We start from the raw sequence: 20,253 nt of genomic DNA on the forward strand, positions 1-20,253 counted from the left end.
CCGCCAAGCCCACACGTTGGGCACCGCAAGAATCTACCCACAAGTGAGGGTAGCTCAATGACACGCTCAACTAGAGTTGCTCTTCGCGGCTCCCGCAGGGCGAACATAATAACCCTCACAATCACTTCTCCGGAGCATTGCATAATCTTCTTTGCATGCTTCAACGGAGACCACCACTAAGCCATCTAGGAGGTGACAACCTCCAAGAGTAATAAGCACCATCGGCTTACAACTCGATCACCTAGTGCCACCTGATGCAACCTCATGATGCAATCGCATTAGAATCGTACTCACACTCAATCGGATGATCACTATCAATCGTATGTGAGTTAGAGGGCTCCTAAGCACACCTATACAGACCACCAAGGCTTAAGGGTGCTCAGGAACCATCCCAAGGCCAAGCTCCACCTCTATTTATAGCCCCCAAGCCAAATAGAGTCATTAGAGCAAAGTTGCTTGTTTCTGCGAGGGCACCGGACATGGCGTTGCCCCTCCCAATGGTTAAATTCCAACGGCTAGAAATTAGCCAATGGTAACTGGACAGGGGTGGTGGTGGCACCGTCCTAGGGGTGGCGGTGACCACCTAGGCCAACCCCTGAGAAAACCATCTCTCTAGAAAATTAGGGCGATGCACCGCCATCACCATGGCGGTGACCCCCTGCCCTCAACACCAAACTCGCCAGCCTCGCGTAAAAAACAGCGGTGCCACCAGACAAGGCAAGGCGGTGCACTGCCCCTGGCATGGCGGTGCACACCGGTGGTGGCGCTGACCAAGTCACCCACGCTCACGCGAGATAGCCGTCCAGCTGGTCACCGGACACAAGGGGGCGGTGCCACCACCAAGGCAGGGTGGTGCCACCTCCTACACTGCTGCGCCACTGTACACCGGACAGGTAGGGACAGTGCCTCCAGGGCAGCCCCTAGAGCTCGGTTTTGCTTTCTTTCTTCGCCTTTCGACTTCTCCTTTGCAAATGTGCTAACATCACCAAGTGTTCACCATCTTGTGCACGTGTGTTAGCTTTTCACAAATATTTCCCAAAGGATTAGCACTCTTTTCTCAACGCCACTCAATTCTAACACGTATGCAAAGTCAGATCGCTCAAGTGGCACTAGATGACCGATATGCAAACAAGTTTGTCCCTCTTAATAATACGGCTATCTATCCTAAACCCGGTCATAAACTTCTCTACACACTTATGACTGGTGAAATAAAATGCTCTATAGGTTATACCTTTGCCTTGCGCATTCCATTCTATCTCCTCTGATGTTGATGCAACAGATGCACCAATCATATCACAAATGATATGATCCACTTTATATCATCACGTGACCATATTGGTTCATCGATCTTGACTTCACTTGCTCTTCACCGTTGCTTTGGTCCATCGGTGCCAAGTCATCACTCAACTTGCCCTTCATACTTGCAAGCGGTCCATCAAGGCAAGTCTTGTCTTGATCTTCTCCACCTTAGTCACATGACTCCATGTCATGTCTCATATGAAATGAGCTCCTTCATCACATGTGTGAACCTTGCAACATATCTAAGCTATTCACCTCCATGGCATAGGTTGCTCACACATGATGGATTTATGGACTAATCACATGTGTCTCTCACTCAAACACATATTAGTTCACCTAAGTTTGTCACTCAATTATCAAAACCGACCTTCCAAAGCGTAGATGGACCTATTGGGCCAATCGCTGTGCTGGTTCAGGAATATGTCCGAAAGGACACGCCCGAACAGACGCCCTCACCAGAGCATTAGCCTCTGCTAAAAAAATAGAGCATTAGCCATTTTTTATCTCCTAAAATTACCATTGTAGATCTAGAACCAATTTTAGATGTCTCATCATCTATAAACTTTCAAAGCTGTGACTAGCCAAAATTGTTGTTATAGTTTCGCTATTGTCAACGTTGAAACAAAGACAATGCATAGTTAAAAGAAATTTTAGAAAGGGTGTAGGAGAGTAAGATGTTTAGAGCATCTCTGAGAGTACCCAATATTTTTTTTCCAAAAACATGGAGTTTTACGACTCCTAAAAAAGTATTAGAAGGAATAAAGAAAGCAATCTCCAAGAGTTTCTAATAATACACTACTAAGATAATTTTACATCAGGAATCGTATACTATTTCTAAATTATCTTAACCACTTATATATATTCTTTCTCTCTTGTACATTTGCATCAGGAACCCTTTTTCTACTCTTTATTCTTTTCACGCCCTTCCATCTTTAGGTTGACCGACAAACATACGCGTGGAGAGAAGATACGCGCGACTCGAAAGCGCGCAACTTTACGCGGAACATGGTGACTTTTCGCAAGTTCTAAAAAATTAGGAGGATGAATTATAAGTTATTAGAGAGGAGTTTTTTCTCATCTTGCTAAAAACCAGGGATTTAGGGAACTCTTAGAGATGTTCTTAGTGTTGATATTTTTTTTAAGATCTCACAGCGGTTATTTAGACAGATTTGGATTTTTCAGGGAGTAGAATACCTGGGAGGGGTGAAGTAAACAAGTATAATTTTTCCATTTGGACGAAGTCCACTTTAACAACAGCATATCTCCAATTTTCTGGTTTCTTGAGCCCTTCATCAAAAACAGCCCGTACTTTCTCGTGTAGTCGTGTGTGACCGCCGGCGCCGCCCTAATCCAGGTCCCTACTCCCTAGGTCTTCGTTGGATCCTTCGCTGTCGATGAGATCCCACCAGGTATCCGCACCCTTTCTCCCTTCCTGCTGTGCGAACCCTAACTTAAGTTATGTGGCTATTTGTATTCGGATCTGATCGAAGTGTGTCCATGGCCACTAACTTCGATTTTTTTTTTTTTTGCCAAAAATATTGAGTCCCATGTTCTCTACTTGCCCCTGGTCTGGAACTTCATTTTATTTATTCACTTTTAAGTTCTGAACTTCTGATGCATTCTGTTTCTACCAAATGGCCAATTAGTCATGTGCTAATCCCTTTTATGTTCTCATTTATGCCTTCTCAGTAATGGCGTTGCCAATCTCAACAAGACGCTATCAGCAATTTCCTTTAGTACAAAACAATGGTGAGCATTTGTAGTCATGTTCTGTTACTTGATCACAAATGTTTTTATTCTCTACATTCTCGGTTGCTGGAAATGAAATGTTGACGTAATTCTTCAGTATACAAAACTGGTTCTGAAAAAGAAAATTTCCAACAAGTTATCCCAGAGAAAATAAGAGCCATTTGGAAGAGACTGCAAGCCTCTGTTGTAATATTGTATGTATCCACTGTATTTAAGATGAACTGGCTGCATGTTGGTGCGCAAGCTAATCATTTTGTCTGATCAACTTCACTAAGTACTTCTGGACTAGCCTTGATTATTTTATTCTAGTTAGCTTTATCATTTGCTTTTCTGGTGCAAGCGGTAGAGTCTTACCGTCTGTGACCGGAAGGTCTCGGGTTCGAGTCGCGGTCTCCTCATATTGCACAGGCCAGGGTAAGGCTTGCCACTAACACCCTTCCCCAGACCCCGCACAAAGCGGGAGCTCTCTGCACTGGGTACGCCCTTTTTTTTTAGCTTTATCATTTGCTTTTCTGAAAACTACATATTTTAGCAACTAACAGATCAATGATACCCTTCTTTGGTTTATTGTGACATTTGAGTATGTTAGTATTTACTGCAGTATATCAATAATCATGTGGTTTTGCACAAATAGTACTTCAACTCACTTCCTTTATATGCTCTACCACCTTACCCTGTCTTTTCCCATACAGGACTTCCAAGAATTTCTAGAGTAAAAATGTCATGCTTGGGAACAAACCAAAGTAACCATCATTCTCATACCGTCGTATCTTCATCGTCTAGTTGTGGAGATACCAGAAAGATCCACCCTGTAGTCAAAATGTGTGGCATCACATCGGCTAGAGATGCAGAAATGGCTGTAAAGGCAGGAGCTGAACTTATAGGCATGATACTGTGGCCCAACTCTAAACGCTCTGTCTCTTTGTTGGAGGCAAAAGAAATATCAAGAGTTGCACAATCTTATGGTGCTGAATCAGTTGGTGTCTTTGTGGATGATAATGAAGATACAATACTACGAGTGTCTAATTCATGCGACCTTAACTTTGTCCAGGTTCGATTTAGAAATGCTGTATCCTATGTTGTTTACGCTGGTTATGACTATTATTTACACACTCCAGAATTTTTAATATGCAGCTTCATGGTGATGAATCTCGTGCATTGGTTCATACTCTTTCAAAGAACAATCGTATCATTTATGTACTAAATGCTGATGACAATGGAAAACTAATCAACGCTCCTGATATGGAATATGAACTTGATTGGTACTTAGTGGACAGTGCAAGAGGCGGAAGGTTAGATCTTGCTCTTATTGCTTCTATAATCCCATGTTTGCTCGATGTGCTAAAATTAGTTATGTTTGTTCTACAACAAGGAAATCATATGATTGTAATTAAAACCCAAAAGAGATAGTTGAGGCAACTGATCATTCAACTGTCCGTGATGTGAATACTCACTAAATTCAGCATTATTATATTGCATTACTTCATTGCAAAAGCAGTATCTTGTCATTCCTTACTCTATAATTCGTAGAGAAGTTCTCTTGGATTGTATGCTAGCTAATGGACATATTTCTATATGACAAATGCGACCAATTTTCATTTGCAGTGGAAAGGGATTCAATTGGCAGAAGTTCCAAATGCCGTCTGTCAAAAGCAAGAATGGATGGCTGTTAGCTGGAGGGCTTCATGCAGATAATGTTTGTGAAGCCTTTTCTGCTCTGAAGCCAAATGGTGTTGATGTTAGCAGTGGCATATGTGCTCCTGATGGTATCCAAAAAGATGCAGACAGGATTGATTCCTTCATAAGCAATGTAAAATCCCTGAACTTCCTATCATAAGGTCATTTGCTGGTCGAGAGCTTAGTTTTATATCATTTGCTCACTCCGCGGAATCCCTGAATTACTGCAACCTGAAGGCAAGCTGTCGAAATTGCGCTTGGGGCTGAGGGAAAAATTAGTGATTGAATTTTTGAAGAGTGAGCATATGTATCACCGTTTATTGTTGAGTGTAGCAAACTCCTTAGTGAAGGTAAGATGTTGAAATTGCACTTGAGGCTAGTGATTAAATTTTTGAATCTGAATATTATATGCATCACTGTTTGTATTTGTGGATTTTGTACGCATGTCCAGTTCAAACGCAAAAATAAAAACACATTGCACAATCTGACAAAATCCCTGCAGTAAACGATATACATATTATGACTTTAGTTATAACTGGAAAATTTTCATTACCTGTATCTTGATCAAATTCGTCGTCTGCTATGTCAGCTAGCGTTTGATACGAGCAAAGAGTAGTGCCACCATGGTTTTTGTTAGGCAACAAACAGGGGTGGTGTAACCTGAAGCTGGTTATTGGAAGGTAACATGAAATCGCTTCAATTTCTATGGACTTGGGAACCTGAGTTTTGCCTGAAAGAGCACATTTGCTGGTAAAAGCGAGACAAAAAACATATAGAACATGAATACTGACGTTCTCGAAAAAAAAACATGAATACTGGTGAATCACAATTTCGAGTCGAAGCATCCCATGCCAAAAATTTCTCTGACGGGAAACCTAGTTTTGACTTTCAAGCGTCCTTTTTTTAAAAAATTAATATATGAAGTAAAGTCGATTACATAGTTAACCTACATCGACTAGCATACAGGGCCCCAACAGCACCGATTACACTTGAAGATTTTCTCAACAGTCCCTTGAATTCAAGCTGACAGAAATGGCCTCAGTTAAATGATGGCAACATTAACTTCCAAACGAGCAGCCTTTCTGGGAACATCAACTTCATATGTCAACCAAGTAAATGCTTAAGGAACAGAATCAGTGGTTGCCCTCTGATGGCTGTGCATAGGAGAACGCAGGCGGCTGTGGAGCAGTCGGTGGAGCTGGAGGAGCACCAGAAGTCGTACCTGCGGGTGCTGATGGGTTCGCTTGGTAAATGGCTGGAGGTGCTGCACTGTTAGGAATGGGGGCACCTGGGACTCCAGATGTTGGAGGCGGAAGCGTTGGAGGCCTTGGGAGTGGGGCCATCTGCATCGGCATAGAACCAGGTGGAGCGCCTGGTTGTGGCATGGAGCCAGGTGGGGCGCCTGGTTGCGGCATGGAGCCAGGTGGGCCGCCTGGTTGCGGCATGGTTGGTGGGCCGCCTGGATATCCTGACACATTTGAAAAAACAGTAACACAAAGTAGCTATTGTTAGGTTCGAATAAGTGAAATCGATATGGAAAATGTAAAGAAAACTCTTCCAAAGGCCAACTTATCAGCTGTGTAACTCAGCACAACATTAAGCAACTCCCTCCATCCACAAGTATAAGCATTTCTAGGAATTTTAGGGCAGTTGAGGAAGAGAAATGATTGTGGTAACCCTCAATCAATCGCTAAGATTACTGAGACGCCGTTGCCTTTACAGAGATGCCAGAAATAGAAGACTCCAACACCAACATCACATTGATGCAAACAAGTATTTTTTTTTTAGTTATGAGGGAGATAGGGTTGATGACGCAGCGGATGTCTGTAGACAAATTTTGAACGCTAGTAGTAAATAAGGATGAGGGAGAGGGAGAGGGAGGGTTAATTAACGACTAGTAAATAAGGATCTTATAATACTTAGTCGATATGATCTACAACCTACCAATTTATCTGAATAATTAGACACATAATCTATTTATCAACTTATAGAAACGTAGTACCATGTTTGAGATAAACGTGAATACAAAAAAAATATCAGAGTACTCTAATCTAAGCATTTTAGATAGATCTCCAATTCTCCACTCATCACAAACCACGTGATTAATTGCTTTGGCAAAGGTAAAAAAACTGGGGTAGTTTTTGAGAATACATTTACAGCTTGTTCTAAAAATTCTGTTTCGTTCCCCAGAAAAAATATCAGTACAGAACAGTTTGCTCATATTGGTTTCCTCGCATAAAATAAAGATCAGTTTCTTCTGGATTGGAACTGTGCAAAGGGTTTAGAGATCGCTTAAAGTCACTAGTAACTACAAATCAGGATGTACCCAAAACAAATCAAATCCATGAAATCTCATGATACAAAATAAACCAAACCTAACTAACCGACATATGGTAGGTAACAAGCGCCTTATATACCGATGCCCTATTAAGTAACATGAAAATAATTAATGCACTGTGCAGATACATGCAGAAGAACCTGATTCGGGCCATAACAAACAAGTAGCATTCTTTGCAGAACATTGAACTTTTGATGTTTGTTCTACTAAGGTTGGAGGCAGGGGTAAATGTAGTTATTTCGTCTTCAATGAAGAAAGCAATATCGAATTAATGGGAAATGAGGCATAAATGGGTTATAGACATGTACACATAGTAGCCATCATAATACATGCTAGTAATCATGATGAATGATACAAACAGCAGCCCTATTTACCTGGAATACCTGGAGCTGGTAAAATCGGGGGCCTAACTCCTGGCATCAAGTGTGCTTGAGGGAATCCATGAGGCATGCCAGGGGTTGGCAGAATTGGAAGATGAGGGCGGGCCACAGCTCCTGGGAATGCAAGCAGATGTTGGTTGAAAGGGGCACCTGCCTGGAAAGCTGCAGCTTGTCCAAGATGCTCCTTGATTCTTTGATCAATTAAACTTTGAGTTTGCTGCTCCTCAAATTGCTGATAGTAGGTTCGAACATTCGCCTAGAATATTTCAAATAAGGTTGAGCAATATTTTATAGATGAATAGGCACCAAAAAACAAGTTGGGACTATGGAGATTATACAAAGAATAAAATAAATACCTTGTGTTTGTATCCAGCATTGTGTTGCTTCCGGACAGATGGCTGCAACATTTTTTACAAAGTAGTCAACTAACGTTTCAAAAAGAAGACGAGAAATAAAGAGTACATGGTAGCAAAGAGGAGACAGCATTCATGGATCTTTACAGTTTGCAGAAGCAACTATGGGCCTCTTTGGCAGGGCTCCGGCGGCTCCGGCTCCCGCACCTGTCGGCCGCCCATGGGCCGATATGTGCCAGGCGGAGCCGGAGCCGCGGAGCCCGAAAAACGAGCTTCTCCGGCTCCACCTCTGTCTGTGAGAGAGGAAAGGAGAGGAGAGAAAAACGGCTCTGGTGAACAGTAGCCCCCTGTCGGCCCATGGGCGGCCGACAGGTGCGGAGGGGCGGGAGCCAGAGCCGCCGGAGCCCTGCCAAAGAGGGCCTATGTTGAAATCACTTGTATGCAAGGTATGAAAGTCTAAAAGGGAGAACACCTATTTTAATTCAGGAAGCCAAGAGAACTGTAGTTTGTGAATATCTCATACATTATGCAAGCTTGAATAGGCGGCTACCTAGTGCACTGATATATAAAGGATGGCGCACTGCAGTCTATATTGAGCATCAATAATTTCAAGGACCACGCAATGTCACAAAATATTCTTAGGGAGTTGGAAACATAATTGAACTGAGCCACTGAGATGAACAAGTGGCATAAACAACTCTTATTTCGCTTATGTTGGTTAAAGCATGGCAGCAACACAACTTATCCTTAGATTAGATTACTGCATACAATCCTAAGGAAACCTACACAGAAATGACGAGCCTGCTACATGTCTGTAGCCTTATAAAATTGAAGCACAACAAGACACTCACCGAGTCATGGGTCAGGTAGGTGTCGCAGTAGTCACAGTAATACCTGCACGGTAAGAACAAGAGAGAAGTCAGAACACGAGCTAAGACATAAATCGAAAAGAACATATACAACAACGCAGCACAGACAGAGGCAGGTAGTATCATCTAACTGGCTCCCGGTGAGCAAACCCAGACCCCAATCACACCGCACCGTGGAATCAACCAGCGAGATCTAGGCGCAAATCATGGAACCAGTGCTAGGGTTTCAACGCCTATCACCCCCCACCCCACAACCGCACCCCCGCGGATGGACATATGGGAGCAAGTTGAGTAGCCAAGACGAAGACGCACTCACCGAGGCATCGCAGCGGCGGAGGACGGCAGCGGCGGAGAAGGGGATCGCGTCTCGGTCGAGAACGGAGTCGGAGGCTCGGAGCAAGAGCACCAGTCTGCTGCGCCCTAAACCCTTGCCAATACGAGCCGCTCGAGAGTTCCAGCCTTCCAGGACCCTTAAAGGGCTGGGCCGGTCAGTGGCAAGTAGGCCCATCCGATTCGGGCTCGATGACGGCCCATAAGCTGAGTCCTGACCACCGGCCACCGCCCCTGCGTAGCGAGTACTTCGCCCTCGTCATTCGTCAAGGCGCGGCGCGGCCGCCGCTGGCGGCCAGAGATGGCGCGGCGCGGTGTACAGCTCCTGGTGGCACGGGGGATCTCCTCGTCGCCGTGCCTTTCTCGGAGGATCAAGCAAACGGGTGAGGCGCGTCTTCCTTGTTTCACTTATTTCGGTTTCCTAGCTCGCTTTCGAGGAATTTCGGGTAGTGTCAGTACCCTGCCTATCAGTGTGTGCTTAGCACATTTTTGGATTTCGCATGAAGTTTTAATGAGAACTAGATTGATCTAAGTAAGGTCGGATTTATAGAGATCAGACAAAATCGAAAGCAGTGTTGGCTATGAATTTGGGATGGATGTAGATTTGTGTTGGGAAACATGCTTTCAACTACCTGGTGTATCCAAAAGTAAAAAAAAAAAAAACGATGGATTCTTTTGATATGTCACCAGAATGCGGAACAGACACTAGTGAGGAGTCGCGAACTCGCGATGTACTGTATATGCAACAAAAAATGTATTGCACTTTGTTTTATTTGGGCTCTGTTAGAGTTTGTGGGAATCCCCAACCCCAGCTTTATAATTGCAAGAGGGAAGATATTACATAAGTCAGATTTGATGAATTGCTGACACATAATATGTCTGTTGATGAGAACCGAGCAGAGCTCGGGTGGCTTGCTCTGCCGGTGGGCAGGCAGCCAGCGCGAGTTCGATTCTTCAGCAATCGCACTCGCGTCTCTCACCAGGGTTTGTCCCCAAATAAATTATGTTGCCTCTCGCGTGGAGCTACAAAGGGAATGCGACGCGCCTCGTCGTCTGCAGGTCTATGGACCCGGTGATCTCAAGAAGGACGCGATCCAGTAATCTGAGTATAGTTGTAGGTTTGTTGGTGTACGTGGTGTGTGTGTGGTGTGCGTGTGTAGGGTTGGTGTGTGTCTGTACATGAGCAGATACTACAGTTGTACCCAGATAAGAGGCACCAAAAAAAATGTCTGTTGATATTTAGCAATGTAATAATGTGAAATTTGCTATGCTTAGTATGAGTAAATTAATTCCTATGTTCAATCAGTACCAGAAACCAAGTAGAATGAATTTCCAACAAACATAGTTCACAAGTTGTCCTTCCAGATTAGAAGCTGAAGCCAGTCTTGATTTGACGTGCGTTTTGTTAGTTTTAGTTTTAAACCAAAAAAAAAGCTTTTCTAATGATGACTGATGCTACGTTTTTTCTTACTATCTTTTCCCCTTTCCTTGACCACTCTTGATTTTTTGGCTTTCAGAAAGTGAGATTGTTCGGATGTTTCATCCTCCAGTTCGTCAGAGTGAGGAAGCAATAGCAACCACTGTGCCAAGATACGCGCATTCTGTGCGTGTCTTGGATGAGAGGTTCATTAGGATCCTGAAGATATTCAAGTGGGGCCCTGATGCTGAGAAGGCACTGGAGGTTCTCATGCTTAGAGTTGATCACTGGTTGGTACGGGAGGTTATGAAAACTGACATTGGGGTCAACGTGAAGATGCAGTTCTTCAGATGGGCTGCAAAGCGGAGGAATTATGAGCATGACACATCCACTTACATGGCATTGATACGTTGTTTGGAAGTAGTAGAGCAGTATGGTGAGATGTGGAAGATGATCCAAGAGATGGTACGGAATCCCATTTGTGTTGTCACCCCAACAGAGCTGTCAGAGGTAGTTCGGATGCTGGGGAATGCTAAGATGGTCAGCAAGGCAATTGCAATCTTCTACCAGATCAAAACGCGGAAGTGTCAGCCAACTGCGCAGGCATATAACAGCATGATAATAATGTTGATGCATGAGGGCCAACATGAGAAAGTCCATGAACTATACAATGAGATGAGCACTGAGGGTCATTGCTTCCCAGACACTATGACGTACAGCGCACTGATTTGTGCTTTCTGCAAACTAAGTCGCAGTGATTCAGCAATTCAGTTGTTGAATGAGATGAAGGAGAACGGAAAGCAGCCAACTACCAAGATATATACAATGTTAATAGCTTTGTTCTTCAAATTGGATGATGTTCATGGAGCATTGAGTTTGTTTGAAGAGATGAGGCATCAGTATTGCCAACCGGATGTATTTACTTACACTGAGTTGATCAGGGGCCTTGGTAAAGCTGGCAGAATAGATGAAGCATATCACTTCTTCTATGAAATGCAGCGAGAAGGCTGCAGGCCAGACACGGTTGTTACGAACAATATGATAAATTTCTTAGGCAAGGCTGATCGTTTGGATGATGCTATGAAGTTGTTTCAGGAGATGGGAACATTGCGGTGCATTCCTAGTGTGGTGACATACAATACTATCATAAAAGCACTTTTTGAATCAAAATCTCGTGCTTCTGAGGTTCCATCTTGGTTTGAGAGAATGAAGGAAAGTGGAATCTCCCCCAGTTCATTTACCTATTCTATCCTGATTGATGGATTCTGCAAAACTAACAGGATGGAGAAGGCCATGATGCTACTGGAGGAGATGGATGAAAAGGGTTTCCCTCCATGTCCAGCGGCATATTGCAGCCTGATTGATGCTCTTGGAAAAGCTAAGCGCTATGATCTTGCTTGTGAGCTTTTTCAGGAACTAAAGGAAAATTGCGGCTCGTCCAGTGCTCGGGTGTATGCAGTTATGATTAAACACTTAGGAAAGGCTGGACGGCTTGATGATGCTATAAATATGTTTGACGAAATGAACAAACTTGGTTGTGTTCCTGATGTTTATGCGTACAATGCTCTCATGTCCGGATTAGCAAGAACGGGCATGCTTGATGAAGCTCTTAGTACAATGAGAAGAATGCAAGAGCATGGGTGTATTCCTGATATCAATTCATACAATATTATCCTTAACGGGCTGGCAAAAACGGGAGGACCTCATCATGCAATGGAGATGCTTTCTAACATGAAACAATCTACAGTAAGACCTGATGTTGTCTCTTATAATACTGTCCTTGGTGCCTTGAGTCATGCTGGCATGTTTGTGGAGGCAGCAAAGCTGATGGAAGAGATGAATACATTGGGGTTTGAGTATGATCTTATTACATATTCGTCTATACTTGAGGCTATTGGAAAGGTTGATCATGAATATACTGGCCAAGGTTGCTGATGGGCAATAGATAGTGTTGTTTGTTTTCGACATAACACGCCTAAATGCAGGCTTTCTTTCTTGATAAAATATTCTTTAGGAGAGCTTTATCTGTTTGCATGTGTGAAAAGATGTGCCTCATGCTTACTCAGGTGGATTGTTGTAAAAAAGAAATACCAAAGGCTGAAACTGATGAAACTGTAAAGGTGTATATTTCACTAATTGATCATGTCTCATGTATTGTCCAGTCCTATTACTTTTGAGTATCTTTTGCTAATACACAATTACAAGTCTAACTACAGTTAGTTTTTGCGAAAGTGCGAATCATCTGACAGTTTTTCCTGAAAGATTTGAGATCATTGAAGCACAAGCCTAACTACTGTATGTTGAGATGTTTCTTCAGCAACCCACATTCACAAGTATACATTCCTGAAGTCCAAGCAGCTGTTACTGTGCACAACTCTATTTTTTTCAATCATTCTATTACAGTGAAAGAAAAATATGGAACACTTATTTGTCACACATTTCTCTTGTGTGGCCATGTCCTCGATTTGGACATGGATAAATGATAAATCCTGGTTTCCTTTTGATGTTGGCACTGCTGAAAGCCTAAAACTGACTTTTATTTCCGGTTACTACTCTAATGGGGCCAATGTCTGGACTTCTTTTGTTTCATGGTAGCATCAAGATGTTCCATGGAAAAGAAAGGTTCCTGGGTCAAGCTATGTAGGCATCCACATTGCAGATCTACCTTCCGCTACTATCATGTAAAGCAAGATTCCATTCCACCGAAAGACAATGCAAGAGCAAGAAGGCAAGTTTGGGATCAACACTGCTCTGGAGGCACATGAAGTTGCATGCTTAACTTTTAGCCTCTGACAGAGCCTCTGGTTACTGAGATTCCTGTATAAACTGTGCATGTATGGTCCTTGCCATATACAGATACGCTCATGCATTTGAGCACAGCTCAACGGCATGTGAACAATCACATTGTTTTCTGAAAGTGGATGTCATCACATGACCGATTCGTGCATTTGTTTCTGAATCCTGGTCCTGACCATGGTCACACCTGGGCCAGCTGATGGGGCCAGTGATGTGAAGATAAGGATTTCGTAAAAAAGAACTGGTCATGTAAAATTTAGTTAGGATTCAAACTCAATTATTTCCACTGTCAAATCTGAATTATTTATGCACGTACCGTGCGTTACCGATGTATAAATTCAAGTTCGACTCAAACATCAACTCAGCCTGACATATCAGAGTCATGGGATGATCAACATACCATATGTGGCACTAGCTATTCCACAAATGTCAAATATTTTTAGAAGATCCAGAAATGAATGAATGAGCTACTGCTCGCATCAAAGAAATCTTGCGGTCTTACTTCTGTAGGCAAGCATCGGACCTCTGACACTGATTGTTAGGGCATGAATGTATAATTGTATATACACAGGTAATATTTATTTATATGTATACCTCATCTGGAATAATATAGGAATTCAAGGAACCACATGCATTTTACTACTACACTGCTACTGTTGGACGGCATCAATCTAGCAATGACTAGATACAACAGAAAGAATAGCCAAAAGTGTTTAAGGATGAGACCCTGTCATTGTACGGCCATAACTTCATCTTTGGAGACAAGCAAGAAATAATCAAGAAAAATTCTCCTGAATTTACATGTCACTGCAATTGCCGTTGTCTGGAAATCTGCCGAAGCCCTGCTTCCAGGTCTTCCAACGTGATCGTGATCATAGTATCAGTGTCGTCGCAGTTGAAATCAAGCCGTGAATCCAGGTTCTCACGGGCATTGATGAGCAGTGTGTCTACAAGGCCTCCATTCATCTGTTTCCGCCGCTCTTCGGTGGTCTCTCTGGCAATCAGCTCTCCAATGACTTCAATGCTGCAGCTTGGGTGCAGCTTAAACCCATAAAGCAAGCTACTCTCACTTGGGCTCTTCATCTTCATATGTAGGATCTCTGCTAGTTCTGTCGTGCTGAAATCGTCAAAATAGAAGAATTTTGTGACCCGCCTACAGAAGCCATCATTGGAAGCGATGACTCGCTTCATTGGCTCACAGTACCCAGCAAATATGACAACTATCTTGCCACTGTCCATTACAGACATTATCTCCTCCAAGGCTTCTAAACCATAATCCTTGTCGTCAGATTTTTGCATTGGTATCAACCTGTACGCTTCATCCACGAAGAGAATACCTCCCTCTGCGTCTTGTATCTGTTGAACCATGATCATGGTAACAAAGTATTATGTAAGGTAGAACATGTAATAGAAATAAGTTCAGAATTTGTTTCGCAATTTCTCTGAAATTGAAAATTGTGCAGCTGACAAAGCCTTTCTGACAAAAAATAGAGGATAAAATACCTTCCTCCTAGTCTTTGGTCCAGTATGCCCCACGAATTCTCCAACAAGATCAGTTCGCTGAACTTCAGTTACTTTGTCAGTAGGGAGAATTCCAACCATGTGAAGGAGCTTTCCAAGAATTCGAGCAACCATGGTTTTGCCTGCAATAGAGGATGGATAGTATAAACAGAATATTGATGTTTTCAGTAACTATCTACCCGAAACTTGTGCATTTTACTGCACTGTACATGTAAGTGCAAAATGTATAAGAAGCAGGCAAATTTACAAAGAATGTAGCCTTTTAAGGACATGTTTAGCCAAACTTCCAGGTAACTACTCTTAGTTCATGATCAGAGCAAAAGCTCCCAACAAGATGTTTAGTATCGCATAGCTGATTGTAAATGTACCATACAAACCCAATGCAATGATGCGCAACACTATGAAACCACCTTAAGGATAACCCATGGCAAAGCATTTGATCATAGAACTGAACAGAACTGTGGTAACACAAAAAAGGTTGCTTCTTTCGAAATTTTACCAGTTCCCGGATTGCCAAGAAATGCCATATGGGGAGCTCTCCTTCTAGCAATCCCTAAGCCCATAGCCCGTCGCTTCTCATCAAAAAGCATTCCCTTTGCCCATCGGCGCAATTGCATTTTTAGCTCCTGCAATCCAACAATTTGTGATATTGCCTCTTCAAACTCTGACATTGCTTTCCCTTCGAGGCATGACATGAGAGCTTTCTTTTTTCTTTGCTCTTCCATATGATGAGTGAGGAGTTTCAGAAGCTTCTCACTACCAGCTCCTCCTGGAATATGATTTAAGGGCATTTTGCCTTCCTGGTGGATAGATGTTATAACAAACCTTACCACATTGTAAATTATAATATGATTTTAAACAAGTAATTGAAAACCATTACTGTGAATCAAGTAGTACATCATCTTTCGCAAAGCAATCCGCGTTGTAGCTTAGTAACACGCTAACCGTGCTGCAGTCTCCAGCTTGAAGTGCATGCCAGACAGCTAAATGCAATGGTGTCATGCCGTTCTGCACCACCATGGGTTGAACGTAATAAAATTTGTGCATGCAATACGAGAACCTCAAAGGAAATGAAAAGAAACAGGTAGATCATACATTGGCTTTGGTTTCTATGTGTGCACCATGTTCAAGGAGTAGATTTGTTGATCCGCAAGAACTGTTCTTCACTGCCATATGCAGAGGAGTCTCTCCATACTGTCAAAAAATGAGATAATTGGTTTATGTATTAAGCTCGATGCATGAAAGAAGTGTGGCAGAGTACCCAATCAGATGCAAAAGATATGTGGCAACTTAATTACCATGTTCTTTGCCTCCAAATCAACTGTTTCTGTACCTTGCTGGTTAAGCAAGAACTTGACTATTTCTGTATTATTGTAGCCAGCAGCAACATGAAGTGGCGTTTGACACATCTGCAAATTACTATATTTTCAGAGAGGCAGATCGCACAATGTTTAATTTGTTTCCGCCTTGTAAATGACTAGTGTAAGCTGTGTCAGGAAGGCAATTGAAGCCTCAGCCAATAAAGTCAGGTTAGTGCATTACAGCAGTATAGGATATAGGATAATCAGGTCACAAAACAGAAAGGTCTAAACTCTAGATTAGCAAATGCAAGGCGATAAGAAGGGACACGAAAGCGAGCCCGCCTAATGGAAATGGCCGCAGAGATTTTTTAAAGGAGACCAAAAGCAAATCGTAACTACATCAGACCTAACAAATTAATCTTGCCTGCAAAGAACCAAACACGCAAGATAAAAACAAATCTCGAGAGCAAGTGTTTGACATTCCGAAATCCGGGGAATTTTTAAACAGGACAGAAGAAATAAAATTATCAATCATTAGTATATCATCTTCTTGGCCCAGAAAGCATCGAAACGGCAGCGACAGAAGGAACCAGACGAGAAACGCATAGGCTACACAATGGAGCAAATGGGCAATTAAAGTCGCAATCAAGACGGAACGCAAGCTAAACGCGCACTAAAGAAGAACGGGAACGAGGAGCAAACGCCGCCCCACCGCCCAAGAAATCTGTTCCAAGAAAAGGAACTATAGAAAGCACAATACCAAAGGGCAAATTAGCCAACGCCGCCTCACCGCCCGGGACAAATTCAAGAACCGGCTCAAGAAAGTCAAGCTACGTTTACACGACTCCGAGCAAACTCACGTTTCTCCACATTAAAGAAAAAGAAATCAGTTCCTAATGAATCTAATACGCTCACCCCTCACAGCAAGCATCAAGAACCGTGAAACCGACCAAAGATCGTATATTTCTTTAAGCGAGAAAAGAAGCACGGATGCTGCACGCACCACGGGATTCTTGTCGTTGAGGAGGGCGGGGTTCTCCCGCAGCTTCCTCTGGACGCCGGCGAGGTCGCCGGCGCGCGCAAGACCGTGGATGGTCTCGGCTTTGACCGGCCGAGGCCTCGGCCAACCGTTCTGGCTCCCCGGCATCTCCTCCCTCCCCCTCCTGTGAACCTCCACCTCCGTGTGTGCGCCCGCGCGAGCGCTCTCCGTGTGAGTGAGTGTGAGGAGGAGGTGCCGTCGAGGAGGAGGAAGAAAGGGAGGCGACGGCGAGGCCGTCAAGAGGACGGGGCGACGGGACCAGTGCTTTCGCTGTAATTGGCCTTTTAAAAATAGTCGCGTTTCTCGCATTATTTTTTGTTTTTTTATTTTATTACTTTTTTCTTGTTTTATTTTTGGCATGTATCCCGGATTCACTCTGCTAGTGGGCTGAAACCCAACCACGTAACCACACCAATCCATACAATATTCAACAAAAAATAAACCCACCCCAATCCTATCCGTCGTCTACAGAAACCAACCCACCCCCACGTACATGCATGTGATCAGTGCATATTGGATCACTTTGGGAGGAACAAACCTTCGATGTGGCAATATAATCTGTCCTCTACCAGTGAGTTCACACATTCAATAAAGTGACATGATCTCGATCTATTCAACAAGTTAACAGCATGTTCATACAAGTAGCACCATGTTCCACACTATGAAAAGCAGCACCATGGTCACAGAAATAATACAGATAAATTCAGCTCACGGTATTTTCAGAACTGCAACAGGATGCAATTTTCTGAAAACAGATAACAGGAAACAACCATGTCTTCATATCAAAACGCTGACTGGTCACAAAGAGAAGACATGTTCACACTAGAAATAACTTCTTCCTCGACTTCTTCTCAATCTGCCATATCAACTTCAAAGCACTGCAGCAAGAAATGCAACAGCTCACTATATTCACAAAGGTTTGAACAGCAGCAGTGCAGGTCAAGAAACAAGCAATGGGGATCAATATATTCAACAGACAACCAGAAATTTACTACTGCCAGAAATTAGCTATATATACTTCTAAATTTGATTTACTAGCTAAGATCACTCAATCAATATGCTGGAAATCACTAATTGGCTAATACACAACAGCATATGCTGCAATTGAGCAATTTCAGAGCGTAGACTCAAGCAATATGCTGGAATCACTAATCGGCTAATACTCCGTAGTATGCACAGCAGATGCACCAGCAAGCTGCAGACATATAAATCACCCAAAAAAACAATTTCGGAGTGTATGTGGAGTAATAGCCGAAGTAAATTATCTCCTCAGTACATACAAAATTTTTGAAAACTTCCTTGTGGCAATGCCGAGAACTAAATAAAGGGCACTATAACACAACAACTCAGCAAGCTTGCAATTTCCAGTTGCTTATTAGAAAAGTAAAAATGAACGAAAAAAAGAGGACAGGAAAAAGGTACTGATCCTCCTAAAACGTGTCAATGTAAGAACTTGTGGGTGTTTGGTTTGATCTACTAAACTAGCTACTAAACGGTTTAGTTACTTTTAGTAACTCCAGAGTTACTAGAGAGGACTAAAGCCCTTTTAGTAGCTTTTAGTCATAGCATTTGGTTAAAAAGTTACTAAAGTGACTAAAAGCTACTAAATTTAGTAGCAACTAGGCGAACCAAACAGGCCCTTTGGGGGTGTTTGGATCCAGCTACTAGAATTTAGGAGGTGTGTCGGAAGGATGTTGCATGGGGTGTTCGTATACTAATAAAAAAATAAATTACATAATCCGTCAGTACTCCATGAGGCGAATTTTTTAAACCTAATTAATCCATCATTAGCACATGTTTACTGTAGCAAGACATTGTCAAATCATGGACTAATTAGGCTCAAAAGATTCGTCTCGCAAATTAGTCGCAAACTATGTAATTAGTTTCATAATTAGTCTATATTTAATACTCAATACATATGTCTAAACATCCGATGGGACAACGACTAAAATTTAGGAGGGGCAACCAAACACCAAATTCAGCAGCAAAGTTTAAGATGTCATATCACGTCGGGATATTAAATAGGAGTGCTTCGATAATAATAAAATAAATTATAGAAATCTTTAGTAATCCGCGAGACGAATTTATTAAACCTAATTAATCATAGACTAATTAGACTTAAAAAATTCATCCAACAAATTAATTACCATTTATATAATTAATTATTTTTTAGTCTGCGTTCGATACTCCGTACGTCCAAATATCAATATAAGGACTAAACTTTAACGGAACGCTGTCGGTGGGCGGGCGTGGGTCTGCACGCGGGGAGCCGCGTCGCACTCGCACAGCTGTCTCTGCATGCGCGGCTGGGTGGACGGACGCGGCGCGGCTGCTCGATCGCTGCCAGGTGCCAGGAGTGCCCGCTCTGGCCGAGCCGCGCCGCAGGTCCAGGTCCAGATCCAGCAGCTCACCGGAATCCAAAAGCCAGTGGGCACTGCCCAGTGCGGCAGCGGCAGTGCTCACGGAGTGAGTGTCAATGGTCGAGCGCAGAATGAGCGCAGTATCGACGTAAAACTATCATATACAGTTTTTATAGCTTTCATATACAACAGTTTTTTCGTACGGATTTGTATTCCGTACTCTTTTTGGTCCTCTTTCTTTCCTGCTTTTCCGTACTAATACTATATATATATTTTCGGTCCTCTTTCTTTCCGGCTTTTTCAGGTTCCTTTTTGTTGGATTCAAGAATTTTATTGGACTTGGTCTAATTTATCAATTAAAATCAAATAAACCTTAAATGTGCAATAGAGTCTTAGTCCCACATGAGAATTTGACTCAAGGTTGGCTCAGTTTAAATAGGTGTTTATTTACGCCAAGCCTGGTTGAGTTGGGCTTTCACGACATGGTACAGAGTAGGTTGATTATAGGTGGATTGATTGTAGTTAATGGCCAAATTTGTAATGGTCACGATTATGGCTGCGGTTATTATCAGCTCATATAGTTATGGCTCCACTAAACAGTAACCGATGGTTATGTATGTAGTTACTAGAAACTCTTATGTTTATAGCAGTAGTTACTAGTGATTGATGAGTGCTTCATGATGTTCTGGTTCGTCCTCTGCACTTCACCTTCTACCTCCCGTGTCTATAAGGAGTGCTTGTCTTCAGCCTCGCATATGAGCAACATACATCTAGCGCCAGCGGTGGAGCTTGAAGAGGATTCGAGGGGCTAATAGTATTCAAGT

General features: G+C 42.8%; 4 protein-coding genes across 5 annotated transcripts; 2 read left to right on the plus strand and 2 right to left on the minus strand.

Annotated features, from left to right (window-relative positions):
- Window positions 1-2,595: 2,595 nt before the first annotated feature.
- On the plus strand, window positions 2,596-5,131 carry LOC136471681 (N-(5'-phosphoribosyl)anthranilate isomerase 1, chloroplastic-like). Its single transcript, XM_066469424.1, has 5 exons — window positions 2,596-2,708; window positions 2,989-3,048; window positions 3,741-4,099; window positions 4,183-4,340; window positions 4,654-5,131. Exons 2-5 carry the CDS (start codon window positions 2,991-2,993, stop codon window positions 4,883-4,885), a joined length of 807 nt encoding a protein of 268 aa, XP_066325521.1. The 5' UTR covers window positions 2,596-2,708; window positions 2,989-2,990; the 3' UTR covers window positions 4,886-5,131.
- Window positions 5,132-5,541: 410 nt separating this feature from the next.
- Window positions 5,542-9,108, minus strand: LOC136476202 (U1 small nuclear ribonucleoprotein C-2-like). Of its 2 annotated transcripts, none has more exons than XM_066473953.1 (5): window positions 8,982-9,108; window positions 8,648-8,690; window positions 7,800-7,841; window positions 7,447-7,699; window positions 5,542-6,193 (listed from the first exon to the last, which is right to left on the minus strand). In XM_066473953.1, exons 1-5 carry the CDS (start codon window positions 8,987-8,989, stop codon window positions 5,859-5,861), a joined length of 681 nt encoding a protein of 226 aa, XP_066330050.1. In that variant the 5' UTR covers window positions 8,990-9,108; the 3' UTR covers window positions 5,542-5,858. The 2 variants fall into 2 exon arrangements, with proteins under 2 accessions (XP_066330050.1, XP_066330049.1); XM_066473952.1 differs by having other exon boundaries at window positions 5,555-6,193; window positions 7,438-7,699.
- Window positions 9,109-9,162: 54 nt separating this feature from the next.
- LOC136476201 (pentatricopeptide repeat-containing protein At3g16010-like) lies at window positions 9,163-12,594 on the plus strand. Its single transcript, XM_066473951.1, has 2 exons — window positions 9,163-9,378; window positions 10,513-12,594. The coding sequence occupies exons 1-2, from the start codon at window positions 9,297-9,299 to the stop codon at window positions 12,345-12,347; spliced, it is 1,917 nt and encodes a 638-aa protein (XP_066330048.1). The 5' UTR covers window positions 9,163-9,296; the 3' UTR covers window positions 12,348-12,594.
- Window positions 12,595-13,824: 1,230 nt separating this feature from the next.
- LOC136471682 (uncharacterized) lies at window positions 13,825-17,346 on the minus strand. The gene is made up of 7 exons (XM_066469426.1): window positions 17,034-17,346; window positions 16,028-16,138; window positions 15,825-15,923; window positions 15,627-15,737; window positions 15,229-15,529; window positions 14,712-14,851; window positions 13,825-14,564 (listed from the first exon to the last, which is right to left on the minus strand). The coding sequence occupies exons 1-7, from the start codon at window positions 17,175-17,177 to the stop codon at window positions 14,013-14,015; spliced, it is 1,458 nt and encodes a 485-aa protein (XP_066325523.1). The 5' UTR covers window positions 17,178-17,346; the 3' UTR covers window positions 13,825-14,012.
- Window positions 17,347-20,253: the final 2,907 nt, after the last annotated feature.

Source organism: Miscanthus floridulus, chromosome 8, assembly GCF_019320115.1.
Source record: "Miscanthus floridulus cultivar M001 chromosome 8, ASM1932011v1, whole genome shotgun sequence".
NCBI classification, from domain to species: Eukaryota; Viridiplantae; Streptophyta; class Magnoliopsida; order Poales; family Poaceae; genus Miscanthus; species Miscanthus floridulus.

Excerpts from the sequence above, each read along its gene's own strand:
- LOC136471681 (XM_066469424.1), top strand. The coding sequence starts at position 2,991 with ATGGCGTTGCCAATCTCAACAAGACGCTATCAGCAATTTCCTTTAGTA. Across the intron at positions 3,049-3,740 it reads TCCTTTAGTACAAAACAATG|GACTTCCAAGAATTTCTAGA; the intron begins GTGAGCATTTGT and ends TTTCCCATACAG. Across the intron at positions 4,341-4,653 it reads GACAGTGCAAGAGGCGGAAG|TGGAAAGGGATTCAATTGGC; the intron begins GTTAGATCTTGC and ends TTTCATTTGCAG.
- LOC136476202 (XM_066473952.1), bottom strand. Across the intron at positions 7,842-8,647 it reads CCTACCTGACCCATGACTCG|CCATCTGTCCGGAAGCAACA; the intron begins GTGAGTGTCTTG and ends AAAATGTTGCAG. Across the intron at positions 7,700-7,799 it reads ATGCTGGATACAAACACAAG|GCGAATGTTCGAACCTACTA; the intron begins GTATTTATTTTA and ends GAAATATTCTAG.
- LOC136476201 (XM_066473951.1), top strand. The coding sequence starts at position 9,297 with ATGGCGCGGCGCGGTGTACAGCTCCTGGTGGCACGGGGGATCTCCTCG. Across the intron at positions 9,379-10,512 it reads TCGGAGGATCAAGCAAACGG|AAAGTGAGATTGTTCGGATG; the intron begins GTGAGGCGCGTC and ends TTTGGCTTTCAG.
- LOC136471682 (XM_066469426.1), bottom strand. The coding sequence starts at position 17,177 with ATGCCGGGGAGCCAGAACGGTTGGCCGAGGCCTCGGCCGGTCAAAGCC. Across the intron at positions 15,530-15,626 it reads ATTGCTTTGCGAAAGATGAT|GAAGGCAAAATGCCCTTAAA; the intron begins GTACTACTTGAT and ends TCTATCCACCAG. Across the intron at positions 14,565-14,711 it reads GACCAAAGACTAGGAGGAAG|ATACAAGACGCAGAGGGAGG; the intron begins GTATTTTATCCT and ends ATGGTTCAACAG.